General features: G+C 35.1%; 1 protein-coding gene across 3 annotated transcripts in view; it reads left to right on the top strand.

Annotated features, from left to right (window-relative positions):
• LOC121414317 (testis-expressed protein 11-like) overlaps nucleotides 1–24,041 on the top strand; it is a 200,653-nt gene that overhangs the window by 38,444 nt on the left and 138,168 nt on the right. For all 3 annotated transcript variants that reach the window (XR_005969834.1, XM_041607455.1, XM_041607454.1), the window contains 4 exons: nucleotides 1,243–1,328; nucleotides 7,775–7,826; nucleotides 12,388–12,483; nucleotides 14,312–14,396. Coding sequence is in view for 2 of the 3 variants with exons in the window: in XM_041607455.1 (XP_041463389.1) it covers nucleotides 1,243–1,328; nucleotides 7,775–7,826; nucleotides 12,388–12,483; nucleotides 14,312–14,396 (319 nt within the window). In the remaining variant the exon portion in view is untranslated. The remainder of the gene's footprint in view (nucleotides 1–1,242; nucleotides 1,329–7,774; nucleotides 7,827–12,387; nucleotides 12,484–14,311; nucleotides 14,397–24,041) is intronic.

Below are 24,041 nucleotides of genomic sequence, written 5' to 3'. Positions count from 1 at the left end.
CCTGTGCGAGTTTCAGGTCACATGATTGAGGTCAAAGGTCATGTAAGGTCAATGAACTTTGGCCATGTTCGGGGTCTTTGTTGAATTACCATCATACATGTACCCCTGTAAGTGTATTGGTCTAGTTCATAAAACATGGACATAAAAGTATCACCAAGTATCAATGAACATCTGTGCGAGTTATAGTACTTCTTAAAGTCAGCACTGCTGCTATATTGAATCGCGTGATGCAGGTGAGACCGCCAGAGGCATTCCACTTGTTATTATTATTATATCTATGCCGGTGACATTCAGATTTGTACATCCTTCAAACCCAATTCAGATACAGCTGCTATCAGCAATCTGGAGGATGGATGTACATATGAGTGTTTTCTTAAATTATTTAATAGCTGTTTTTAAAGTCAGCACTGCTGCTGTAATGAATTGTGTAATGCAGGCGAGACTGCCAGAGGTACTCCGCTTGCTAATGTTCACATCTCGTCATTTTACCTTTTTCTATAACCATGCAAAAGTTGGTGCAAATGACAAATTCTCAAATTTGTTATATGAATTTCCAATTTTTAGATAAGTTTAATTCATTTTATGTATTTATTTATTCTTATATTCACATTCCACAAATTCTCAAAGCTCAATTCATAATAAATCATTTACGTTAGCTTGTATGATTTAGACCCCCTATCGAAATTTTATAAGGGTAATATATGATATGAATCTTGTAAAATAATCAGCAAAATTCTATAAATTAAGATAGATATAAATACTGTAACATGAATGTATATACACTATATACAAAATTATATAATAACTTTAAAATATTCAACGCTACCGTGGATAGGATTAAATCAGTATGAATTCAGAAGAAATTTTTTTGTAAACGTACTTAAAAAAGTTCCTTCGGAATTCATACTGATTTAATCCTATCCACGGTTCTTGTCACCTTATGATTAGAATTGAAAGTGCTAGTAAGAGCAAACAAATAGCAATATGAGTGGTTTCTTTATCTTAAGTATGTAATTTAGAACTATAATGTAAAATTTTGTGAAATTTAGATGGATTTTGACTAAGTTATAGAGGTTTACACCCAACGTTGTGATCTTGTGCAAACATTACATGAGCTCAGCAGGTTCAAACAAATGATTTGCAAATTAATGTTTAATTGTCTATATATAAAACTGTAATCACATTATACACTTTATTATCAACAGGACTTAATGATATTATTTACGTGTGTCAATTTGTCAGGTGTCTGTGCTTGCAAGAATGTGCTACAACTTTGGTGTGGATGCTGTCAAGAGTAAATTACCACAACATGCTGTAGAATGGTTAAGGTCAGAGTTTAATTTTCATTTTTTTTTCAAGGAGAAGTAAAAGAATTGCTTTGGTTCAAAAACTTGGTATTTTTTAATGATAATAATAAGAATGATTGGGTAATAAAACAAACATACATGTACACTTACCAGACCTGCCAACCAGTACGTTTTTGGTGTATTAAGTATGTTTTTTTGTGAGATATGGCAATGCACATGTTTAAATGTTTTTTTTGTTTCATCTGCAAGAGCAGTGCGCATTTTAGCTTGCATGCAACTTGAGCGTCACAAAGAGCGAGTGCGCCATGCATTTTATTATAGTCCAGTGACGGTCTCATAGGCCATGTACAAGACCTGGAAAAGTTTTTAAGTACAAGGTTTTTTTGTTGATTCGTGTTCTAGATGGGAATTGAAGTAAATTCAGCTTGGTTGCCACCTTGGCAACCTTGAGCATTTTTTTTAATTAGCCTAATTAGCATATGTACGATATGTAATATACTAGCTCTCTTAAATCAGAAAGACTAAAAACATAAACAATATTATTTTTCTAAGAGGTCCTCTGACATTGAATCCATGCATGATAATATTTTAAGTATCTAAGTTATGCAATTATCGTAATCAACCTAATTAGCATAATGAGCTAATTAGCATAAGTGTCATACACTATATATGTATTTGTGGATGTCTATCCAGAAAATTCCCAATACGTAAATAATACAACCCTTTTATGGTTTTCTATAGCAAGGAGGAATTCATTTATGACATTATTTTTCAATTTTTACCAATGTAATATCGCTGTAATTAGCATAATTAGCATAATGCACTAATTAACATATATGTGTGTAATATTTATAAAATACATATTTCTTTGTCATTTCATATCGAGAATGCCCGAAAAATGAATAATACAGCTATTCTATGGTTTTTCTATGACGAGGAATTCATTTATGGCATTATTTTTCACATTTTAACCAATGCAGTCCCTGTAATTAGCATAATTAGCATAATCAACCTAATGCACTATACATATAGATATATTTTGTCAAAGTACTACAACAGCCTGAAAACATAAATAATACAGCTATCCTATGGTATTATTCTATGAGGAAATCTTTTGTGAAATTATTTTTCCCGTTTAACAAATGGTATTTCTAATTAGGGTAATTAGCATAATCCGCTAATTAACTTATGAGCAATATTCTACATATGAATATATATATTCCTTTGTCATTTTTTATCAAGAATGCCCGAGAACATGAATAATACAGCTCTCCGATGATTAAATTCACTTATGACATTATTTCTACCTTTTATTAATGTAATTTTCGTAATTAGCATAATGCGCTAATTAACATATATGTGCAATATATATATATATATATATATTCCTTTGTCATTTTATATTGAGAAAGCCTGGAAACATAAACAATTACAGCTATCCAATGGTTTTCTATGATGAAGAATTCTTTTGTGACATTATTTTCCGCGTTTAACAAATGTTGTTGTGTAATTAGTGCAATCAGTATACTGCGCTAATTAACATAATAAACAATATAATTACATATATATATATATATTCTTTTGTGATTTTATATTTAAAAAATGCCAGAAAAGATGAATAATACAGCTATTTCATAGTTTTCTATGACGGGGAATTCATTTATGATATCGTATTTCACTTTGTTAATGGTGTAATTTGCTTAATTGGCATGAGCTAATCAAAGTGGAACGCCTCTGGCAGTCTCGCCTGCATTGCGCGATTTTATATAGCAGCAGTTTTTACTTTGAAAACAGCTATTGCATAAAATATTCAGGTAAGAACAACTCATATGATGTCCATTGATCCAAAATGGTCTTAGACCATGATCAAATGACCTACTATGTGTGCAAAACAATCCTTCATCCTTGATTACCCATATGTTTATGTTTCATGAACTAGATCCATAAACTTCTAAGATATGATGCCAAGTTAAAAAAATACCCCTAACATGGCCAAAGTTCATTGACCTTACATTACCTTTGATCTTGGTCATTTGACCTGACATGCGCACAGGATATACAGGGATAGGCCTACATGGTTGCATTTATGTCCAAGTTTCATGAACTGCATGTGGATTCATTAACTTTTAAAGTTATGACAATTCCACAAATACCCCCAACATGGCCAAAGTTCATTGACGCTAAGTGACCTTTGACCTAGGTCATGTGACCTGAAACTCCAACAGAATATTCAGTATTACTTGATTACCCTTATGTTTAAGTTTCGTGAACTAGGTCCATACACTTTCTATGTTATGACGACATTTCAAAAACTTATCCTTGGTTAAGATTTCGATATGTATTCCCCCAACAAGGTCCCCCAATAGTTCATTGGCTGTAAATGATCATTGACCGTAGTCATGGGACCTGAAACTAAGGCAACATGTAAGTAATGCTTGATTACTTTTATGTCCCAGTTTCATGAACTAGCTTCATATACTTCCTAAGTTATGACATTGACATTGCATGGTTTATGATATCAATGTTGACGACGCTGCCATCGCTGCCACCGTCGGAAAAGCGGCGCCTATAGTTTCCCTCTGCTATGCAGGCGAGACAATAACTGCAGTGACAACGAAATATATGTATTGCACCTGTATTTTAATTACCACTAACCATAGGATAGCTGTATTATTAATGTTTTCAGGCACACTCGATATAAACTAACATAGAAAAAAAATGAAAATCCATAATTTAATTGTTCGAAATAGACATGAAATGAAATACTCTGAAAATTTGCTTTGCCCAATTGACCGTGGGCCCGGCAGCCGCTGAGCAGGGCCAGATCGACGAGGCTCTATCCCTTTAATCGTTGAACGTCAAACAGGGTAGCAGCAACTCCCATCTTTTAACGTCTTTTGGTCTGACGCGGCCGGGGTTTGAACCCCCGACCTCCCGGTTGTGAGACGGACGCTCTACCAATGAGCCAACACACTGGTCATAGGAATATACTTGATATATTGCACATAGATGTTAATTAGTGCATTGGGCCAGTAATTCTAATTAAGGCATTGACATTGGTTAAAATGGAAAATTACTGTCATAAATGAATTCATCAACATAGAAAATATTAGAAGAGCTGTATTATATATGTTTTCAGGCCGATGTAGACAGTACTTTGACACAGAAATCAATTTCTTGCAAATATATATTAATAAGCGCATTTTTCTTATTAAGCTAATTATAACAATATCATCATTTAAAGGAAAAAGATAATGTCACAAAAGAATTCCTCATCGAAAAACTATAGGATAGCTGTATTATTTTAGGGAATTCTCACTCAGTATAAAATGACAAAGGAATATATATATTGCACATATATGTTAATTAGCGCATTATGCTAATTTTACTAATTACGACAATTACATTGGTAAAAAGGGGAAAAATAATGTCATAGAAAACCATGTGATAGCTGTATTATTTATGTATTCCGACATTTTTTATATAAAATGACAAATGAATATATGTATTGCACATATATGTTAATTAGCGCATTATGCTAATTATACTAATTACATTGGCAAAAAGGGGAAAAAATAATGTCAGAAATTAATTCCTCGTCATAGAAAACCATCGGATAGCTGTTTTATTTATGTATTTGGCATTTTTTATATAAAGTGACAAAGGAATGTATATATTGCACATATATGGTACTTAGCGCATTATGCTAATTACGACAATTACATTGGTAAGAAGGGAAAATAATGTCATTAATGAATTCCTCGCCATAGAAAATAAGCATAGGGTAGCTGTATTAATCATGATTCCAGACATTCTCAATATGAAATGACAAAGAAATAAATATTTATATATGTATTACACATATACACGTATATGTGTTAATTTGTGCATTATGCTAATTATGTTAATGTCAGTATAAAATGACAAAGGAATATATATATTGCACATATATGTTAATTAGCGCATTATGCTAATTTTACTAATTACGACAATTACATTGGTAAAAAGGGGAAAAATATGTCAGAAATTGATTCCTCGTCATAGAAAACCATGTGATAGCTGTATTATTTATGTATTCCGGCATTTTTTATATAAAATGACAAATGAATATATGTATTGCACATATATGTTAATTAGCGCATTATGCTAATTACGACAATTACATTGGTAAGAAGGAAAAAAATAATGTCATTAATGAATTCCTCGCCATAGAAAATAAGCATAGGGTAGCTGTATTAATCATGATTTCAGACATTCTCAATATGAAATGACAAAGAAATAAATATTTATATATGTATTACACATATACACGTATATGTGTTAATTAGTGCATTATGCTAATTATGTTAATTACAGCAATTACATTGGTTAAAATTGAAAAATAATGTCATAAATGAATTCCTCGCTAAAGAAAACCCTAAAAAGATGCATTATCTACATATTGGGCATTTTTGGGATAGACATCCACAAATCCGTATATATTACACTTATGCTAATTAGCTCATTATGCTAATTAGGCTGATTACGATAATTGCATAACTTAAATATTTAAATTATTGGTATTAATTGATTCCTCGTCACAGGACCTCTTAGTAAAATGACATTATTTATGTTTTTTAATCCTTCTGGTTTAAGAGAAGTAGCATATTACATATCGTAATATGCTAATTAGGCTGATTTAAAAAAATGCTCAAGGTTGCCAAAGTGGCAACCAAGCTAAATTTACTTCGATACCCATCTAGAACGCAAATAAAAAAAAAAAACCTTGTACTTAACGACTTTTCCAGGTATGTAAAATATCTACTGGACTATTATGAAATCCACTTTTGGGGGAAAAATACACTTTTTTATCACAGAAAACACTTTTTCATTCCCAGAGGTTGGCAGGTCTGCACTTCAGTAATTAAACAATTTCTGATGTACTTTTTTATGCCTCTCTCCTAAGACCAGAGGAGGAAGACCTTTAAATTTTGTTGATTTTGTTGAATTAAATTCTTGCATTTCTGCTTTGGTTGCAAAGTAGTATTTTTGTCTCACCTGTATAGCAGAGTGAGACTATAGGCGCCGCTTTTCCGACAGCGGAGGCGTCAACATCAAATCTTAACCTGAGGTTAAGTTTTTGAAATGACGTCATAACTTAGGAAGTGTATGAACCTAGTTAATAAAACTTGGCCATAAGGTTAATCAAGTATTACTGAACATCCTATCAGAGTTTCATGTCACATGACCAAGGTAAAAGGTCATTTAGGGTCAATGAACTTAGACCATGTTGGAGGAATCAACATCGAAATCTTAACCTGAGGTTAAGTTTTTGAAATGTCATCATAACTTAGAAAATATATGGACCTAGTTCATGAAACTTGGACATAAGGTTAATCAAGTATCACTAAACATCCTGCATGAGTTTCACGTCACATGACCAAGGTCAAAGGTAATTTAGGGTCAATGAACTTTGGCCGAATTGGGGATATCTGTTGAATTCCCATCATAACTTTGAAAGTTTATGGATCTGATTCATGAAACTTGGACATAATAGTAATCAAGCATCACTGAAAATTTTGTGCAAGTTTCAGGTCTCATGATTAAGGTCAAAGGTCATTTAGGGTCAATGAACTTTGGCCGAATCGGAGTATCTGTTGAATTACCATCATAACTTGGAAAGTTTATTGGTCTAGTTCATTAAGCTTGGACATTAGAGTAATCAAGTATCACTGAACATCCTGTCACATTTCAGGTCACATGACCAAGGTCAAAGGTCAATGAACTTTGGCCGAATTGGGTGTATCTGTTGAATTACCATCATAACTTTGAAAGTTTATGGATCTGATTCATGAAACTTGTAATAAAAGAGTAATCAAGTATCACTGAACATCCTGTTCGAGTTTCAGGTCACATGATCAAGGTCAAAGGTCATGTAAGGTCAATGAACTTTGGCCATGTTGGGTTTTTTTGTTGAATAACCATATCTCTGTAAGTTTATTGGTCTAGTTCATAAAAAGTGGACATAAGAGTAACCATGTATCACTGAACATCTTGTGCGAGAGTAGTATTCAAAGTCAGCACTGCTGCTATATTGAACCGCGTGATGCAGGTGAGACGGCCAGAGGCATTCCACTTGTTTTTTTTAGATATTTCTATCAATCATTAGATACTAATACACCAATTAAACTTATTAAATACAAAGTTATCATATAATTTGTGAAATATTTGTTATTGCTTTAATTTGAGGGCCATGCTATTAATTATACCTTGATCGCAAATCATACATTTTTTTATTCAAGTGATGCATATTTTAATTATATCCAATTCATGTATGTTAGGGTGAATAGTTAAAAAAAAATGGAAGGTAAGTTGGGTACTGTATGCTAAAAAGACTTTCAGTGAAGTCTCAAAAATTTTCTTTTTGTAATCGACGGCAAAATTTAATTGTATCATTGAAAAGAGTATCTTGTTCTGTTTCCTTTTAGGACAAGCTTTGAGCTGGGGAAAGAATGCCATGATTTTGACAACAAGTTACAGGTAGTGAGAATAATCTACTTTGTCTTGTTTAAGGAAAAAAAAGGGTTTGAAATGGAGACTAATGCTGTTATTTATCACTGTTATTGTTGTTTGAGTATTTGTCCTAAAATCATGAAGAATTTGAATATTTCCACGGAGGGAGCATTTTGGATATGAGTTGGGAGTTTATTCCACAGGGTGGGAGGAATAATGAATGATCACCATATCGGGTCTTAGTGCGAGGGCCATGAAATAAATTATTGGTATGATGAATGTAGGGATCTGACCGAAGAGGAAGAACAGAGGTAAATAGGGTCCTTGGAGATATTTGGGTGACATATTATGGGTAATTTTGTATACAAAATGCGAGAGTGAACCGGAAGCCAATGAAGTGATTGGAGAATAGGTGTGATGTGTTCATGTTTCTTGCTCAAGTTCACAAGGAGTACTATATACAATTATGAAGGAAGTTGCATTCCCATTGTGCAAAAAAATTACTATGATATTGTTTTGTACATGCACTTACCAAGTACCTAATTGTTGGTATCAGACAATTTTTTGTTTGGCTTTCAGAGGGGGGGGGGGGGGGGGGGGGTAGGGGGTACTTTTCCCAACCTATTCCCTAAATCTGCAACATTTGATAAGATTAACATTGTGATGAATGGGGGTTTCTAGGGCCCCTTTTTAGTTTCTAGGATTCTTTTGAGCATTGCCAGGCTAAAAGTATATTCCTGGTTTTTCTGTTAACTAGTAGTGTAGATGTGTGATACGTTTTTTGTTGTCTCACCTGCATAGCAGAGTGAGACTATAGGCGCCGCTTTTCCGACGGCGGCAGCGGCGTCAACATCAAATCTTAAAGCTAAATGAACGTAATTGCAGTAAAACACTAATTTCGTGACAAAGTCTGTAAAACCAAGGTTAAGTATAACTATATCATCGTGGATCTAGATCTGGTACAGTTACATAAACTGAACTTTGTGAAATTATAAAATCTAAGCTGAAATACGATCACACTGAAGATCGCCAACACAGATAGCCACACGTGGGACAGTGTATTATTATTGCCGGAAAAAAGACCCGACGGAAGTGACCGAATCCGCGCTTATTTTGCTTATTTCTCAGCAATCACACAATTTCTTCCAGAATCCTTCGGGACATATTTTTTATTTCATACAAACAGACACTTTGGTGGTCATTATATTAGATTCTGTAAAAAGTCATTTTCAGATCGTAACCAGAACTGGAATTTATCTTTAACCTGAGGTTAAGTTTTTGAAATGACATAATAACTTAGAAAGTATATGGACCTAGTTCATGAAACTTGGCCATAAGGTTAATCAAGTATTACTGAACATCCTATTAGAGTTTCATGTCACATGACCAAGGTCAGAAGTCATTTAGGGTCAATGAACTTAGACCATGTTGGAGGAATCAGCATCGAAATCTTAACCTGAGGTTAAGTTTTTGAAATGTCATCATAACTTAAAAAATATATGGACCTAGTTCATGAAACTTGGACATAAGGTTAATCAATTATCACTGAACATCCTGCATGAGTTTTATGTCACATGACCAAGGTCAAAGGTAATTTAGGGTCAATGAACTTTGGCCGAATTGGGGGTATCTGTTGAATTCCCATCATAACTTTGACAGTTTATGGATCTGATTCATGAAACATGGACATAATAGTAATCAAGCATCACTGAACATTTTGTGCAAGTTTCAGATCTCATGATTAAGGTCAAAGGTCATTAGGGTCAATGAACTTTGACCGAATTGGGGGTATCTGTTGAATTACCATCATAACTTTGACAGTTCATTGGTCTAGTTCGTTAAACTTGGACATTAGAGTAATCAAGTATCACTGAACATCCTGTGCGCATTTCATGTCACATGACCAAGGTCAAAAGTCAATGAACTTTGGCCGAATTGGGTGTATCTGTTGAATTACCATCATAACTTTGAAACTTTATGGATCTGATTCATGAATCTTTAACATAAGAGTAATCAAGTATCACTGAACATCATGTGTGAGTTTCAAGTCACATGATCAAGGTCAAAGGTCATGTAAGGTCAATGAACTTTGGCCATGTTGGGTTTTTTTGTTGAATAACCATCATATCTCTGTAAGTTTATTGGTCTAGTTCATAAAAAGTGGACATAAAAGTAACCATGTATCACTGAACATCTTGTGCGAGTTAGAGTAGTTTTCAAAAGTCAACACTGATGCTATATTGAACCGCGTGATGCAGGTGAGACGGCCAGAGGCATTCCACTTGTTTTTGTTTACAAGTATAGATGAAAATTTAAATTTGACAGTGCTGATCAATGTTGCAGTTCTAAAACTATGTCTTTTTTCCAATTAACAAATAGTTCAATTTCAGTTTAGAAGCTGAATTTTATTTTTGTTGACAACAAAAAAAATTAGCAAAGAGAATGATTATTATAACTTATGAAAAACAATTTAAATCCAACAGATATGAACAAGCATTGCTTGCACTGACCAGAATAGAAATATATATATCTGCATGGGTGCATGAGATTCGGGGGAGGGGTAGCCTAAGGGAGGAGACCCTTATTCAATGTGCCTTTTTTTTAAGGGAGGGGGAGTTTGGAGAAGGAAAAGGTTTAAAAAGTCAATATAGAACTGATGAATATATGTAAATGGGTGTATAGTCAAGAAAAATCCATGTGTACAGTCAATGCAATATTAAATTATTATAGGAACACATGTAGCTGCAATGACCCCCCCACGAGTAATTAAAAACATACATTGTTTATTTTTTTATAATTTAAAATGTGAAATATTATATAACTTTTATGATTTTAAAAAGCCTTACATATAAGTATCAAGAAAGTTGTGCCTTTGAAAATCATATAGCACTGGTAAATGTTAATGTGTATTGTCAGTTACCAACAAGTAATAAAATGTTCAAATGAAAGAAAAGGAATTAAGAAAAAGATTTTTTTTTTCATTTAAATGTTCCTAGAAACTCAGATATACTTCCACATCAAGCTCACTTTCATGTGAAGCCCTGCACAGAAGATACAATGCAATGAGTCCATACATTTGACTTTCATTTGTTATCTCTAAGGCAATTTAAATTTAATGTCAGTTACCAAAAGACGAAAACAAATTATTTGATATTTGACACATTTTAACCTAGTAATGAAGGTACTTGTATATTTTCATATTCAAATTATTAATCTACATGTATCTACTCAGGGACATGAGATATTTCAATTTTGCTGAACACCCTGAAATTCTATGTCCTTTTTGCGTAATGTCAGTTATCAACACATTTTTGCATGTATTTAGAAAAGTTTTTCACATAAAATATATATATGTAGGCCTTTGAAATAAGATTACCATCTTAAACAATATCAAAAGAAATAGGGACGATATAAAAAAGCCAAAATTAGAGTTTGTCAAGAAATGTGTGCATTAATCAGTCGGTGAGCCCCCCAAAAAGTAGCTTCTTTTATCCAAGTGATATTCACGATTAAAGGGTTTTTGCATTGTTATGAAGTTGGTGTGGACGAAAACAACTCTTTTTATTCGGCCTTTGCTGCTCTAAATATTGACCAAATTTCATTTTTTGGGAACCATTATGAAGAAGAAATATTCCTTCAGGTCATGTGTCTGGATTTTTAAAAAGATTATGTAACATAGGTGAGACATTAGATCTAAAACATGAAACAAAATAATTATCTTCATGCAACAAAACTTGTTTGTTTTTACACATAATTTCTGGTTGGGCCAAAATGATTTAAGATTATAATAAAGCTGAAGATCTAAGCTTTAATGTATAATTGTTAGAAGAAGAGATATCTTAGATGGGTCAGCAGCTAGCCTTTTATAGGAAAAGTACATTTAGCAGATGGAAAACAAGAATACTGCGCTCTGATTGGTCATAGAGACCACACACCCACGCAAATTCCAATGTTTTAATACTGGGCCTCTGCAAGGTGGCACTCACCATGTGGTAATCTCTTAAAATTACCCGCACCTGTTGTTTTGAAAACACTATTCAACCAATCAGAACTCCTGATTTTATGCTACTCAGAAAATTCAGAAATCTCATCTTGCATTTTGTTGGAAAAAGCTGGCTGCTGACCCATCTAAAAGGTGCCACATAGTCGAAAAGTATTGAGTTTGAGATTTCTGATGATATAAATAATGTTTGTGCCTAAAACACAAGATTTCGCACAATTTGCAAGAGAAACAAGCGGAAGAAAATTTTGTTTGAGGCATCTATTCATGCCTAAAATTCACTTAATTATCAAAATATTTTATTCAAAAGAAATAATCAGTATAAAATAGTAACATGTACTCTTTCATATGGTACAGAATGAAGGAGAAAGTGGTTAAATTCTTTGAGAAACAAAGTCTCGCAATTCACGAGATTTTGCAAGGACATGAATTCAGCCACGAGAGGACTTGGATAAATCTTGCTCATTTGCTCATTAACACAGGGGCTTGCAGACTGACTGTAATAGCATTTTTAAATGACTTTTATTTTTTTAGTCTGACCTAACTCTTTGTAAACACTTGTCTGATTTACTATTTGCTTTGTTGAAGGCAAAAAGCCTACGTCTTCTGGCCGCTGCCTACTTAGATTGGGATGCTGTTGAGTACTGTCAGAAAGCACTGAATGCTGTCAGTTTGGCTAATGCGGTAAGTATATCATATTGATAGTTACATATTTACACATGTATATTGCGCTTGAAAATTGGTGCTTTTACCTGATCATCGAATCATGACACATCCGCACATACCAACTACTAGTTGCAAGACTCAGTACATGTAGCTAGGCATACTACATGCATTCTACCGGGTTCCCTTTAACACCAACGTGGAGAGTGGCGAAGTGTGGGTTGATGCCTTGGTGTGATTCACACACACTACAGCACACCAAAATACTTCTACCTCTATGCTTTATTTGAATAAGGCCCAGTCACATTGTTTTGTGAAAGATCAAGTAAGTATAAAATCAAGTGAGTATTAGATCAAGTGAGTGTTAGATCAGGTGAGTATTAGATCAGATGAGCATTAGATCAGGTGAGCATTAGATCAGGTGAGTATTAGATCAGGTGAGTATTAGATCAAGTAAGTATAAGATCAAGTGAGTGTTAGATCAAGTAAGTATAAAATCAAGTGAGTGTTAGATCAAGTGAGTATTAGATCAGGTGAGTATTAGATCAAGTAAGTATAAAATCAAGTGAGTGTTAGATCAAGTAAGTATAAAATTAAGTGAGTGTTAGATCAAGTGAGTATTAGATCAGGTGAGTATTAGATCAGGTGAGTATTAGATCAAGTGAGTATTAGATCAGGTGAGTATTAGATCAAGTAAGTATAAAATCAAGTGAGTGTTGGATCAAGTGAGTATTAGATCAAGTAAGTATAAAATCAAGTGAGTGTTAGATCAAGTAAGTATAAAATCAAGTGAGTGTTATATCAAGTGAGTATTAGATCAGGTGAGTATTAGATCAAGTAAGTATAAAATCAAGTGAGTGTTGGATCAAGTGTGTATTAGATCAGGTGAGTATAAAATCAAGTGAGTGTTAGATCAAGTGAGTGTTAGATCAGGTGAGTATAAAATCAAGTGAGTGTTAGATCAAGTGAGTATTAGATCAGGTGAGTATTAGATCAAGTAAGTATTAGATCAAGTAAGTATAAAATCAAGTGAGTTTAGATCAAGTGAGTATTAGATCAGGTGAGTATTAGATCAAGTAAGTATAAAATCAAGTGAGTGTTAGATCAAGCCAATATTAGATGAGGTGAGTATTATTTCATGTGAGTAGTCAAGTGAGTATTAGATCAAGTCAATATTTGTTCAAGATCAAGTATGTATTAGTACAAGTATTAAATCAAATGAGTACTTTATTAGATAAAGTAAGTATTAGATCATATGATTATTAGATCAAGCGAGTATTAGATAAAGTGAGTATTATATAAAGTGAGTTTCAGTTCAAGTGAGTAGTAGATCAAGTAAGTATTAGATCATATGAGTATTAGATCAAGCGAGTATTAGATAAAATGAGTATTCGATAAAGTGAGTTTCAGTTCAAGTGAGTAGTAGATCTAGTAAGTATTAGATCAAGTGAGCATTAGATCAAGCAAATATTAGATCAAGTGAGTATTAGGTCAAGTAAGTATTAGATCAAGTGAGTATTAGATCAAGTAAGTATTAGATCAAGTAAGTATTAGATTAAGTGAGGAGATCAAGTGAGTATTAGATCAAGTGAGTATTAGATCAAGTAAGTATTAGATCAAGTAAGTATTAGATTAAGTGAGGAGATCAAGTGAGTATTAGATCAAGTATTAGTTCAAGTGAGGATAAGACAAAGTTTTAGATCAAGTGTAGTAAAGATTTAATCAGAAAATGTTTATTTATATCAAAGCCCATGTGGTATATTAAGATTATCTGAGAACTAGACCAACTGTTTTAAGACCCAGTGAATGTAAACCAAAATTTTTATTTTTTTTAATTATTTCTTTCTAGGAACACACTCACCCCTTCGGACTTCACCTCAAAGTCAAGATTCTTTTGCTTGGAGACAGTGCTGACCACAAAATATTGCAAGCAGGTATGTCGTAAGCACAGGGATGCCAAGAATTCCAGGTTGCCAGTACTTAATACGCTTTCATGCGCCGTTTTCCTTGGAAAAGCTAAAACACAGGAAGTGTTCTGGTCAATACTGTACAAGCTGTTAATTTGAGTACAGAAGTTTTCGCGAATCACGGGGGTCCTGACATTTTTGCAGGTTGTTGACTTCGCCGCTGATCTGCAATAACAGCTTGTACAGTGATCATTCTACATTATGCTAGCATTGTAAATGCTAGCATTTATTTATTTATCCTACATATAGATTGGTACATTTGCAAACTCGCTAATCACCTTAGTCACGGATGCCATGTCTACTGCATACAAAAACATGTGGTTGCTGTCAGTCTTTTTCCTTTTTTCTGAATTTTGGGGTTAACCATATATGAGGTTTGCGCAATACACAAGAAGATAAAACATCATCTGTTCACCGAATGAAATTGAAGTGCTAGACAGTGCATACCTATTGTATCCCCCGGGCAAAGTGGCCCGGGGCCTGGTCACCTTAGTGTGTTGGTTTATTCGTTGTGCATGAATGTAGCTATGTTGGTAGTGTTATAACTTGAATATTTGAACCTGTGGTGTATTTGATTTTTAATAGGTTCGTTCAAAAGAGCGTGTACTAGAGATGGATCTGGTCATTCAAAAAAAAAATTAAATTTAAATGGGTACTCCAGGCTGATACAGAAAAATAAAAAAAAATGAAAAATTGATTAAAATCAGAGTTATGACATTTTAATGATTGCATTATTCTGTGACACAGTTTATGCATGTCTTCATATATATTGAATGAGCAAATCAATTATGTAATATCTTGTCTTGTTCTTTTGTAGTTTATTATATGACATTTTGTTCAAATTTTGTCATCCAAGAATTATATTATATTGGATGGCTCAGAATGGAATACCAGAAATATTCCCAGACCAATAGTTTGTGGAAATATTCCACAAATTGTAGATGAGCAAACTCATCTACAATTTGTGGAATATTTCCACAAACTCTTGGTCTGGGAATATTTCTGGTATTCCATTCTGAGCCATCCAATATAATTTAATTCTTGGATGACAAAATTTGAACAAAATGTCATATAATAAAACTACAAAAGCCTTGGTCTTGTGTTTTCTTATTGGATTTATCTTGGATACACATAAGTACCATAGGAGAGGATGATTCTGATTCTGGGCCCGTATTCCATAAACAAGATAAGCTTTTTGCTTAAGTCTTAGCAATTTGTCTTAGCATTTTGCTTGTCTAAGAAATCTTCCCTAACAATATTCTATAAACTTTAAGACATTTGTCTAAAGTTAGGCGATATGGCTAAGCCAAAGTCTCAAATTCTATGACCTTCAGTGACCTTCTTAATGATGAATTGCTGCAAAGGTCACTGCAACAAACTTGCAAAAATGTGACTAAAGTTGATTTTTCTTAAAAATTTGGATTTTATTGAAACTAATTACAACTATTATAGTAAGAGAAGAGCATTCATCACACATATATGGTAAGAATGTTTAATTCAAATTATCTATATATTTGTTAATTACCCAAACATTTCAATCCCAAACCGAGTGACTTGCACAGTTTTTTTGTGTATCAGTCCCATATATTACTTTTCATGTATTGTTTGTCAAAATATAAATTGAATATATTCCTCTCGACATCTTTACTCTAACTTCAGTTTAAGTAGACCTAGGCCCTTTTGTAACTTTTGAGACTAGTCTTGGGTCTAACATTAGGCCTAGATCTAGCCCCAATTAGATCTATAATATTCGTCTGTTTGCAGGAGTATTAAACATTGTCATTGTTTTTTACTTTTTTTACTAGTTTCATGAAGGCTGCAAAACGTAACTTTGTTAGTCTAGTAGTGGCATGCCATAGTGGAACGAGCAACCGAGACTGAATCTATATAAATTATAATAGTATATATCATATAGACCTATATTAGTATTGGTCTAGGCCTAGAACAACATTCAGGACTTAGCCTGGCTTAGCCTTACTTCAGAGATGCCAAGTTCAAAGACCAGCTATGCGTGAGATTTTCTGTGAATCTGGGTGAGATCCCAGACATTGTGTACAATGTATATGGGGATAGGCTGTGATAGTTGCGTGAGACAGAGATTTGAGGGGATGAACAAGAGTCCAAAATGCTTGAGTATCACGCATAATGCGTGAGACTTGGTAGCTCTGTTACTTAGGACAGAGATAGATTTACATGTAGGGCCTAGGACTAGAATAGATCTGACTTAGAGTTACTAGTTAGGCCTAGATCTAGCCCTAGACCAAAAGCTTCTGTCTCCGACTGTATTTTGGTTTTTCTGCTAAACTACGAGTACGACACTCGACAGTCTAACAACATTACGTTGGACTAGACCCTAATCTCACCAATGTGATATGACAGTAAATGTCAGAAATTTTTAAATAAATTCCCAGAAACGACGGTTATTCCTGTCTACAGTGCTACTGCTAGGCCTATCGCTATGGCATATGCATTGCTTGCCAACTACGGTCTACGCCTAAAGTTAGATCTAGGCCTAGTCCTGACCTAGACATCTAGGCCTATGTAGATTCTAAGTAGATCTAGGCCTAGGTCTACTTCTCTTTTAGGCTAGGTCCATATGTTTGTTTGGAGGAGTTCTTAATTTATACATTTTGGGGAGTTTAGATCTAGGTTTCTAGAAAACAGGCCTAAAGTAAAGCCTAGACCAACAGCTCAGTCTAGACTGGGGCCTACATTTATATAAAAATTTACTTTAGGTCTAGGTAGCCTAGCTTATAGTATTATGGATATAGGCCTACTTTCTTCTATTCATTCTAGATTCTATTTCTAGCCTAGCCGGTAGCCCAAACGTTAGGACTGGCTGATCTAGTCAGACTAGTCTGTTTGATCTAGAATCTCTAACGTAGGCCTAGTCAAATCTAGAAGAAAAATAAGACTAAAAGCTAGACCCTATCTAGATCTAGTAGAAGTAGAACTATAACAATCTAGGTGTTAATAATTATAGGTCGAGATCTAAAGTAGAGACTTGTAGACTCTATCAAAATATAGATTCTAGTTCTAAAAAATAGTAAATGTAGGATAGTCTAGATCTATTCATCTTACAGTAGGCCTGAAAAAGGAAGCAGGCTAGGGATCTAGCATTAAGTTGAATCCAGCCAAATGTGAATTTCTTCTTTCTAGCTCCAAAGTACTGGTACATCTTACTCTTAGTAAAATCCACATCGACTCAATCTCATTTTCTGGCCTCACTGTAAATCTGTCAAGTTCTTGTCGCAATCTCGGTATAGTTTTTGATTCTCACATGTCTAATCACATTTCTTTTATTTGTAGATCAGTTCGCTACCAATTGCGAAATATTGGTTTTATTAGGAAATACTTGTCTCGACCGGCCACAGAAAAATTGGTTCATGTAACAAATTTTCCAATATAGACTATGTCTTGCAGATCTATACCTCAAAATCAATGTGTGAGCCAACTTTTATAAGAATTGGTTGAAAACTAAAAAGGGTTTCAGACCACAAGATTTTCACCTAATTATAATATGTTGTTACCTTGGCAACATGATTTCTGATACAGACAAAAAATATTCTTGCACATTTTCAACTCAAGACTGATGTGTGTGCCAAATTTCATGAGCATTGGTTGAAAAAGATGAAAGAGTTTGAACTACAAGATTTTCGTTATATAATATTTCGTTACCATGGCAACACGATTTTTGATATAGGCAAAAATTTGTCTTAGACAGCTTCAACTCAAGACTAATGTGTATGCCAAGTTTTTAGGAGAATAGACCAGTTGAAAACTGATAAAGTATTTCAATTACAAGATTTTCATTTATTTTTGTATTTTTTTTGTTACCATGGCAACACAATTTTTGTCTCACCTGCGAAGCAAGTGAGACTATAGGCGCCGCTTTTCCGACGGCGGCGGCGGCGGCGGCGGCGTCAACATCAAATCTTAACCTGAGGTTAAGTTTTTGAAATGACATCATAACTTAGAAAGTATATGGACCTAGTTAATAAAACTTGGCCATAAGGTTAATCAAGTATTACTGAACATCCTATTAGAGTTTCATGTCACATGACCAAGGTCAAAGGTCATTTAGGGTCAATGAACTTAGACCATGTTGGAGGAATCAACATCGCAATCTTAACCTGAGGTTAAGTTTTTGAAATGTCATCATAACTTAGAAAATATATGGACCTAGTTCATGAAACTTGGACATAAGGTTAATCAAGTATCAATGAACATCCTGCATGAGTTTCACGTCACATGACCAAGGTCAAAGGTCATTTAGGGTCAATGAACTTTGGACGAATTGGGGATATCTGTTGAATTCCCATCATAACTTTGAAAGTTTATGGATCTGATTCATGAAACTTGGACATAATAGTAATCAAGCATCACTGAACATTTTGTGCAAGTTTCAGGTCACATGATCAAGGTCAAAGGTCATTTAGGGTCAATTAACTTTGGCCGAATTGGGGATATCTGTTGAATTCCCATCATAACTTTGAAAGTTTATGGATCTGATTCATGAAACTTGGACATAATAGTAATCAAGCATCACTGAACATTTTGTGCAAGTTTCAGGTCTCATGATTAAGGTCAAAGGTCATTTAGGGTCAATGAACTTTGGCCGAATCGGGGATATCTGTTGAATTACCATCATAACTTTGAAAGTTTATTGGTCTAGTTCGTTAAACTTGGACATTAGAGTAATCAAGTATCACTGAACATCCTGTGCGTGTTTCAGGTCACATGTCCAAGGTCAAAGGTCAATGAACTTTAGCCGAATTGGGTGTATCTGTTGAATTACCATCATAACTTTGAAAGTTTATGGATCTGATTCATGAAACTTGTACATAAGAGTAATCAAGTATCACTGAACATCCTGTTCCAGTTTCAGGTCACATGATCAAGGTCAAAGGTCATGTAAGGTCAATGAACTTTGGCCATGTTGGGGTTTTTTGTTGAATAACCATCATATCTCTGTAAGTTTATTGGTCTAGTTCATAAAAAGAGGACGTAAGAGTAACCATGTATCACTGAACATCTTGTGCGAGTCAGAGTAGTATGCAAAGTCAGCACTGCTGCTATATTGAACCGCGTGATGCAGGTGAGACGGCCAGAGGCATTCCACTTGTTTATGTAGGCATAAAATATGTTTTGCACATCTTCACATCAAGAATAATGTTTGTGCCACATTTAATGAAAATTGGTTAAAAACTGAGGAAGTAGTTAGAACAGCAAGATTTATACATAATTTTTGCCAATATATACCGTTACCATGGAAACACAATTTCCGACACTTGCATAAATGTGTCTTGCACATCTTTTCCTCAAATCCAATGTGTGAGCCATCTTTCATGAGAATTGGTAGAAAATTAATGAAGTATTTTTAACGGCAAAATTTTGGCCATAATATACTGTTACCATGGCAACACAATTTCTGAAAAAGAAAAACATCTTCCACCTCCTTACCTTAAGACCAATGTGTGTTCAAATTTTCATGAAAATCGGTTTAAAAAATGAGGCAGGAGCTCGAAATGCAATATAGGTATAAATTCTAAAATTTTGTTGGCTGAATTACCTTGAAACTAATACAATTAAGACAACTCACAGCTGTCTTAAAGTTAGGGCTAAATTCTTAGCCATGTTGTATTTATGGAATACAGAATCTGCATTTTTAAGAAAAGTTACTTAGCCATTCATCCTATATCTGTCTTAGTTGCGCAAAACCTCTTAGCCAAATTCTAAGACAAAATTCTTAGCCAATTCTTTATGGAATACGCGTTTTGGCTAAGAATTTTATCTTAGACAGAAAATAAGACAAAATGCTTAGATTTTTTGACTTAAGCATGCTTATCTCGTTTATGGAATACGGGCCCAGGTCCTTAAATGAAGGGAAAATCCAATATAAATTGAGGTTATTCAGCAGAATGGCTTGTGTTGATACCAATCTTTAAAGCAAGTTTATATACGTATATACCATAACAAGTAGCTCTACTTTGATCATGTCCTGATTTTTTTTCTTAATAAGATTGAAGACAAAAGAAGGATGGTGTACTCTGATGATGGGAAGATTAATTTTTGTAAAGGTTGTATGTGATTTAAATATCTGAACATTTTCACATTGTGTCAAATTGAAAGTTGATATTAGGGATCAACTTTAATGACATAAAACTTGACAATGATACAGATCCTTTGAGTCTGCAAACATCTTTATTTTTAAACATGTCTTTAGTGCAAATCTTTATCTTGAAATCAGTCAAAAGTTTGTAATGCCCCCATCTCACTAGGATGGCGATCATGGCGACCATGGCGATCTGTCTAAATCCCGCAAAGCGTAGCAGAATCGTCCTCGAATTCTATTTTTAGCCTGCGAGGCGATTGCACTACAACTTCACTGCGACGGACCTGCGCTGAAGGCGATGGTAATATGCTGGTAGTACGACGCTGCCACTCTCTTGCCACGAGGTAGATGTGATGCGCTGCTTCTGCGATCAAAGCGACCGTACAACGAGGACCATACGCTAATTAGGACCTCGGTACGGTGGTGCTACGAATGGAACGATTGTGTTACGTTCATGATGGGCTCTTGAAACGATTTCAAGCAATCGGCATATTGATCGCGGCACATGAGACATTTTTCAGTCGATTGCCAACCTCCGACCAAGATGGATGTCCAGAATTTGGTTGGACTTATACATCTTAGCATTATACAACAACTTCAATTAGAAGTTGAATACGAGGACCTGATACGAGGACAGTAGAAGGAGGAGGCCAAAAAGATACTGGGTCCGATTCTGGCTGTCACTTAAGTCATAATATACAATATATATAAAAATTTCACTCAAAAGATGTCGATGAGCCTAATAGTTAATATGAGGGATGCATCCAGAATTTCATAAAAGAGCATAAAAATGTTTTATATTTTGTTTCTTTTTTCCACAAAAGTTTGTCACTCAAAATTGTTAGGTAAATTCCTTTCAAATTTGCTTTCAAGAAGTAGTCTACTGATGTGAGAGCACTCATAAGGGGGGGGGGGGGCACAATGCCAGAATCCCCATAAAGTGTGCTTTCCCGATCAATACATCAGTGATCGAATCATTAAAATTTTAATATTGTTTACTGTAGTTAGAATTCATTCTATTTTTAAAACATATTCAATTTATATATTTTTGCGGAGGTAACCCATTTCGTCATCAAGACATGCGAACGTCTTTTTTTGTCTCACCTGCGAAGCAGAGTGAGACTATAGGCGCCGCTTTTCCGACGGCGGCGGCGGCGTCAACATCAAATCTTAACCTGAGGTTAAGTTTTTGAAATGACATCATAACTTAGAAAGTATATGGACCTAGTTCATGAAACTTGGCCATAAGGTTAATCAAGTATTACTGAACATCCTATTAAAGTTTCATGTCACATGACCAAGGTCAAAGGTCATTTAGGGTCAATGAACTTAGACCATGTTGGAGGAATCAACATCGAAATCTTAACCTGAGGTTAAGTTTTTGAAATGTCATCATAACTTAGAAAATATATGGACCTAGTTCATGAAACTTGGTCATAAGGTTAATCAAGTATCACTGAACATCCTGCATGAGTTTCACGTCACATGACCAAGGTCAAAGGTCATTTAGGGTCAATGAACTTTGGCCGAATTGGGGATATCTGTTGAATTCCCATCATAACTTTGAAAGTTTATGGATCTGATTCATGAAACTTGGACATAATAGTAATCAAGCATCACTGAATATTTTGTGCAAGTTTCAGGTCTCATGAGTAAGGTCAAAGGTCATTTAGGGTCAATGAACTTTGGCCGAATCGGGGGTATCTGTTGAATTACCATCATAACTTTGAAAGTTTATTAGTCTAGTTCATTAAACTTGGACATATGAGTAATCAAATATCACTGAATATCCTGTGCACGTTTCAGGTCACATGACCAAGGTCAAAGGTCAATGAACTTTGGCCGAATTGGGTGTTCTGTTGAATTACCATCAAAACTTTGAAAGTTTATGGATCTGATTCATGAAACTTGTACATAAGAGTAATCAAGTATCACTGAACATCCTGTGCGAGTTTCAGGTCACATGATCAAGGTCAAAGGTCATGTAAGGTCAATGAACTTTGGCCATGTTGGGGTTTTTGTTGAATAACCATCATATCTCTGTAAGTTTATTGGTCTCGTTCATAAAAAGTGGACATAAGAGTAACCATGTATCACTGAACATCTTGTGCGAGTTAGAGTAGTATTCAAAGTCAGCACTGCTGCTATATTGAACCGCGTGATGCAGGTGAGACGGCCAGAGGCATTCCACTTGTTTCTCTCTTTCAAGCTGGCTCAGCAGTTAGATTTTCATCCTCCTACTATACCTCCTCCTCTTCCTCCTCCTCCTCTACCACCACCATAACCTCTTGTTTGCTTCCTCTTGGACCGCCGGCATAACAGATTGGGCAGCTTCCCTGTTTGGTCCTTTTTCTGGGAAGTATATTTGAAAACGTCGTGGTGTCGCCTTGTAATCTGTTGAAAATGTGATAATCCGCTACCATCAGCACGTTGTTTCATTGCAGCGCAGACGGTCGCTGGCCAGTCATCAGCGGCGCAGCAAAAGCGCAATGCGAATGCCTGCAGCGGGCTGAGAACGTGTGCCACATGCCACCCAAAGGGAAATCGTCGAGGTGGAAACGGTGTGAAGCGTGTCGAGCGCAAGGCAGTCGCCTCGTAAACGGAAGCAGCGTAGCAGAATTGTCTTGGGAACGGGCCTGAAAAACACGGGCGATCGGTGCCGCTTTTAATGCGCTTCTACTACGCTTTGTGCGTTGGAGCTTCGTTACAGCTACGAATATGTCGTTTGTAATACGCTCTTGACTCGATTATGATGCGCTTTAGCACCTCCGCGATCTCGCTACGTAAGTTTTGAACATGTTCAAAATTTTGTGGCGACCAGGAAGATGGTGGCGATCCTTGCCGCTTCAGAAAAGATCAAGGTACGACGGAGAAGATTGAAAAGATCAAGCCACGTTCAAGCTACGATGTACCACGCTTTGTCGATTTTTGACGATCGCAGCGGAATCGCCATCTAGTGAGATGGGGGTATTATGGAGTAATAAGAATAATGAAATGTTTATGAGTATTTTGCCCCAGATTATGCTTTATTGTACAACGCCTACTTAGCTTGTTGTACGCGAGCAAATGAGAGGCTCAATGTCACACATTCGTATCGTTGCACCCAAGACGTACCATCCAAAATGTACCATTGCACGGCTTTAGGAGGGGATGTCACAATACGATATAATTCATTGCGCTCAATGTATTGTAGGTGCAGTACGCGTATAAGTCTGCTGGACAAATGCGCAATGCTGCCCAAGGTCATGTGCGCTTGTGGGATTTTGTTTTTCGCTTTCAATTTTTTGCTCTCTTTTCATGAATTACTGCAGGGAAAAAATCTTTTTGCTAAATTCTGAAGCATTGTACAAAAAAATAGCAAATATTGTAAAACGCCTACTTAGCTTGTTGTACGCGATCAAATGGGAGGCTGAATGTCACACATTCGTACCGTTGCATACAAGACGTACCATCCCAAATGTACCATTGCATGGCTTTAAGAGGTGACGTCACAGTGC

This window comes from Lytechinus variegatus, chromosome 4, assembly GCF_018143015.1.
Source record: "Lytechinus variegatus isolate NC3 chromosome 4, Lvar_3.0, whole genome shotgun sequence".
Classification (NCBI taxonomy): Eukaryota; Metazoa; Echinodermata; class Echinoidea; order Temnopleuroida; family Toxopneustidae; genus Lytechinus; species Lytechinus variegatus.
The sequence above is the reverse complement of the archived record's forward strand: the minus strand, read 5'-3'. Positions and strand labels throughout refer to the sequence as shown.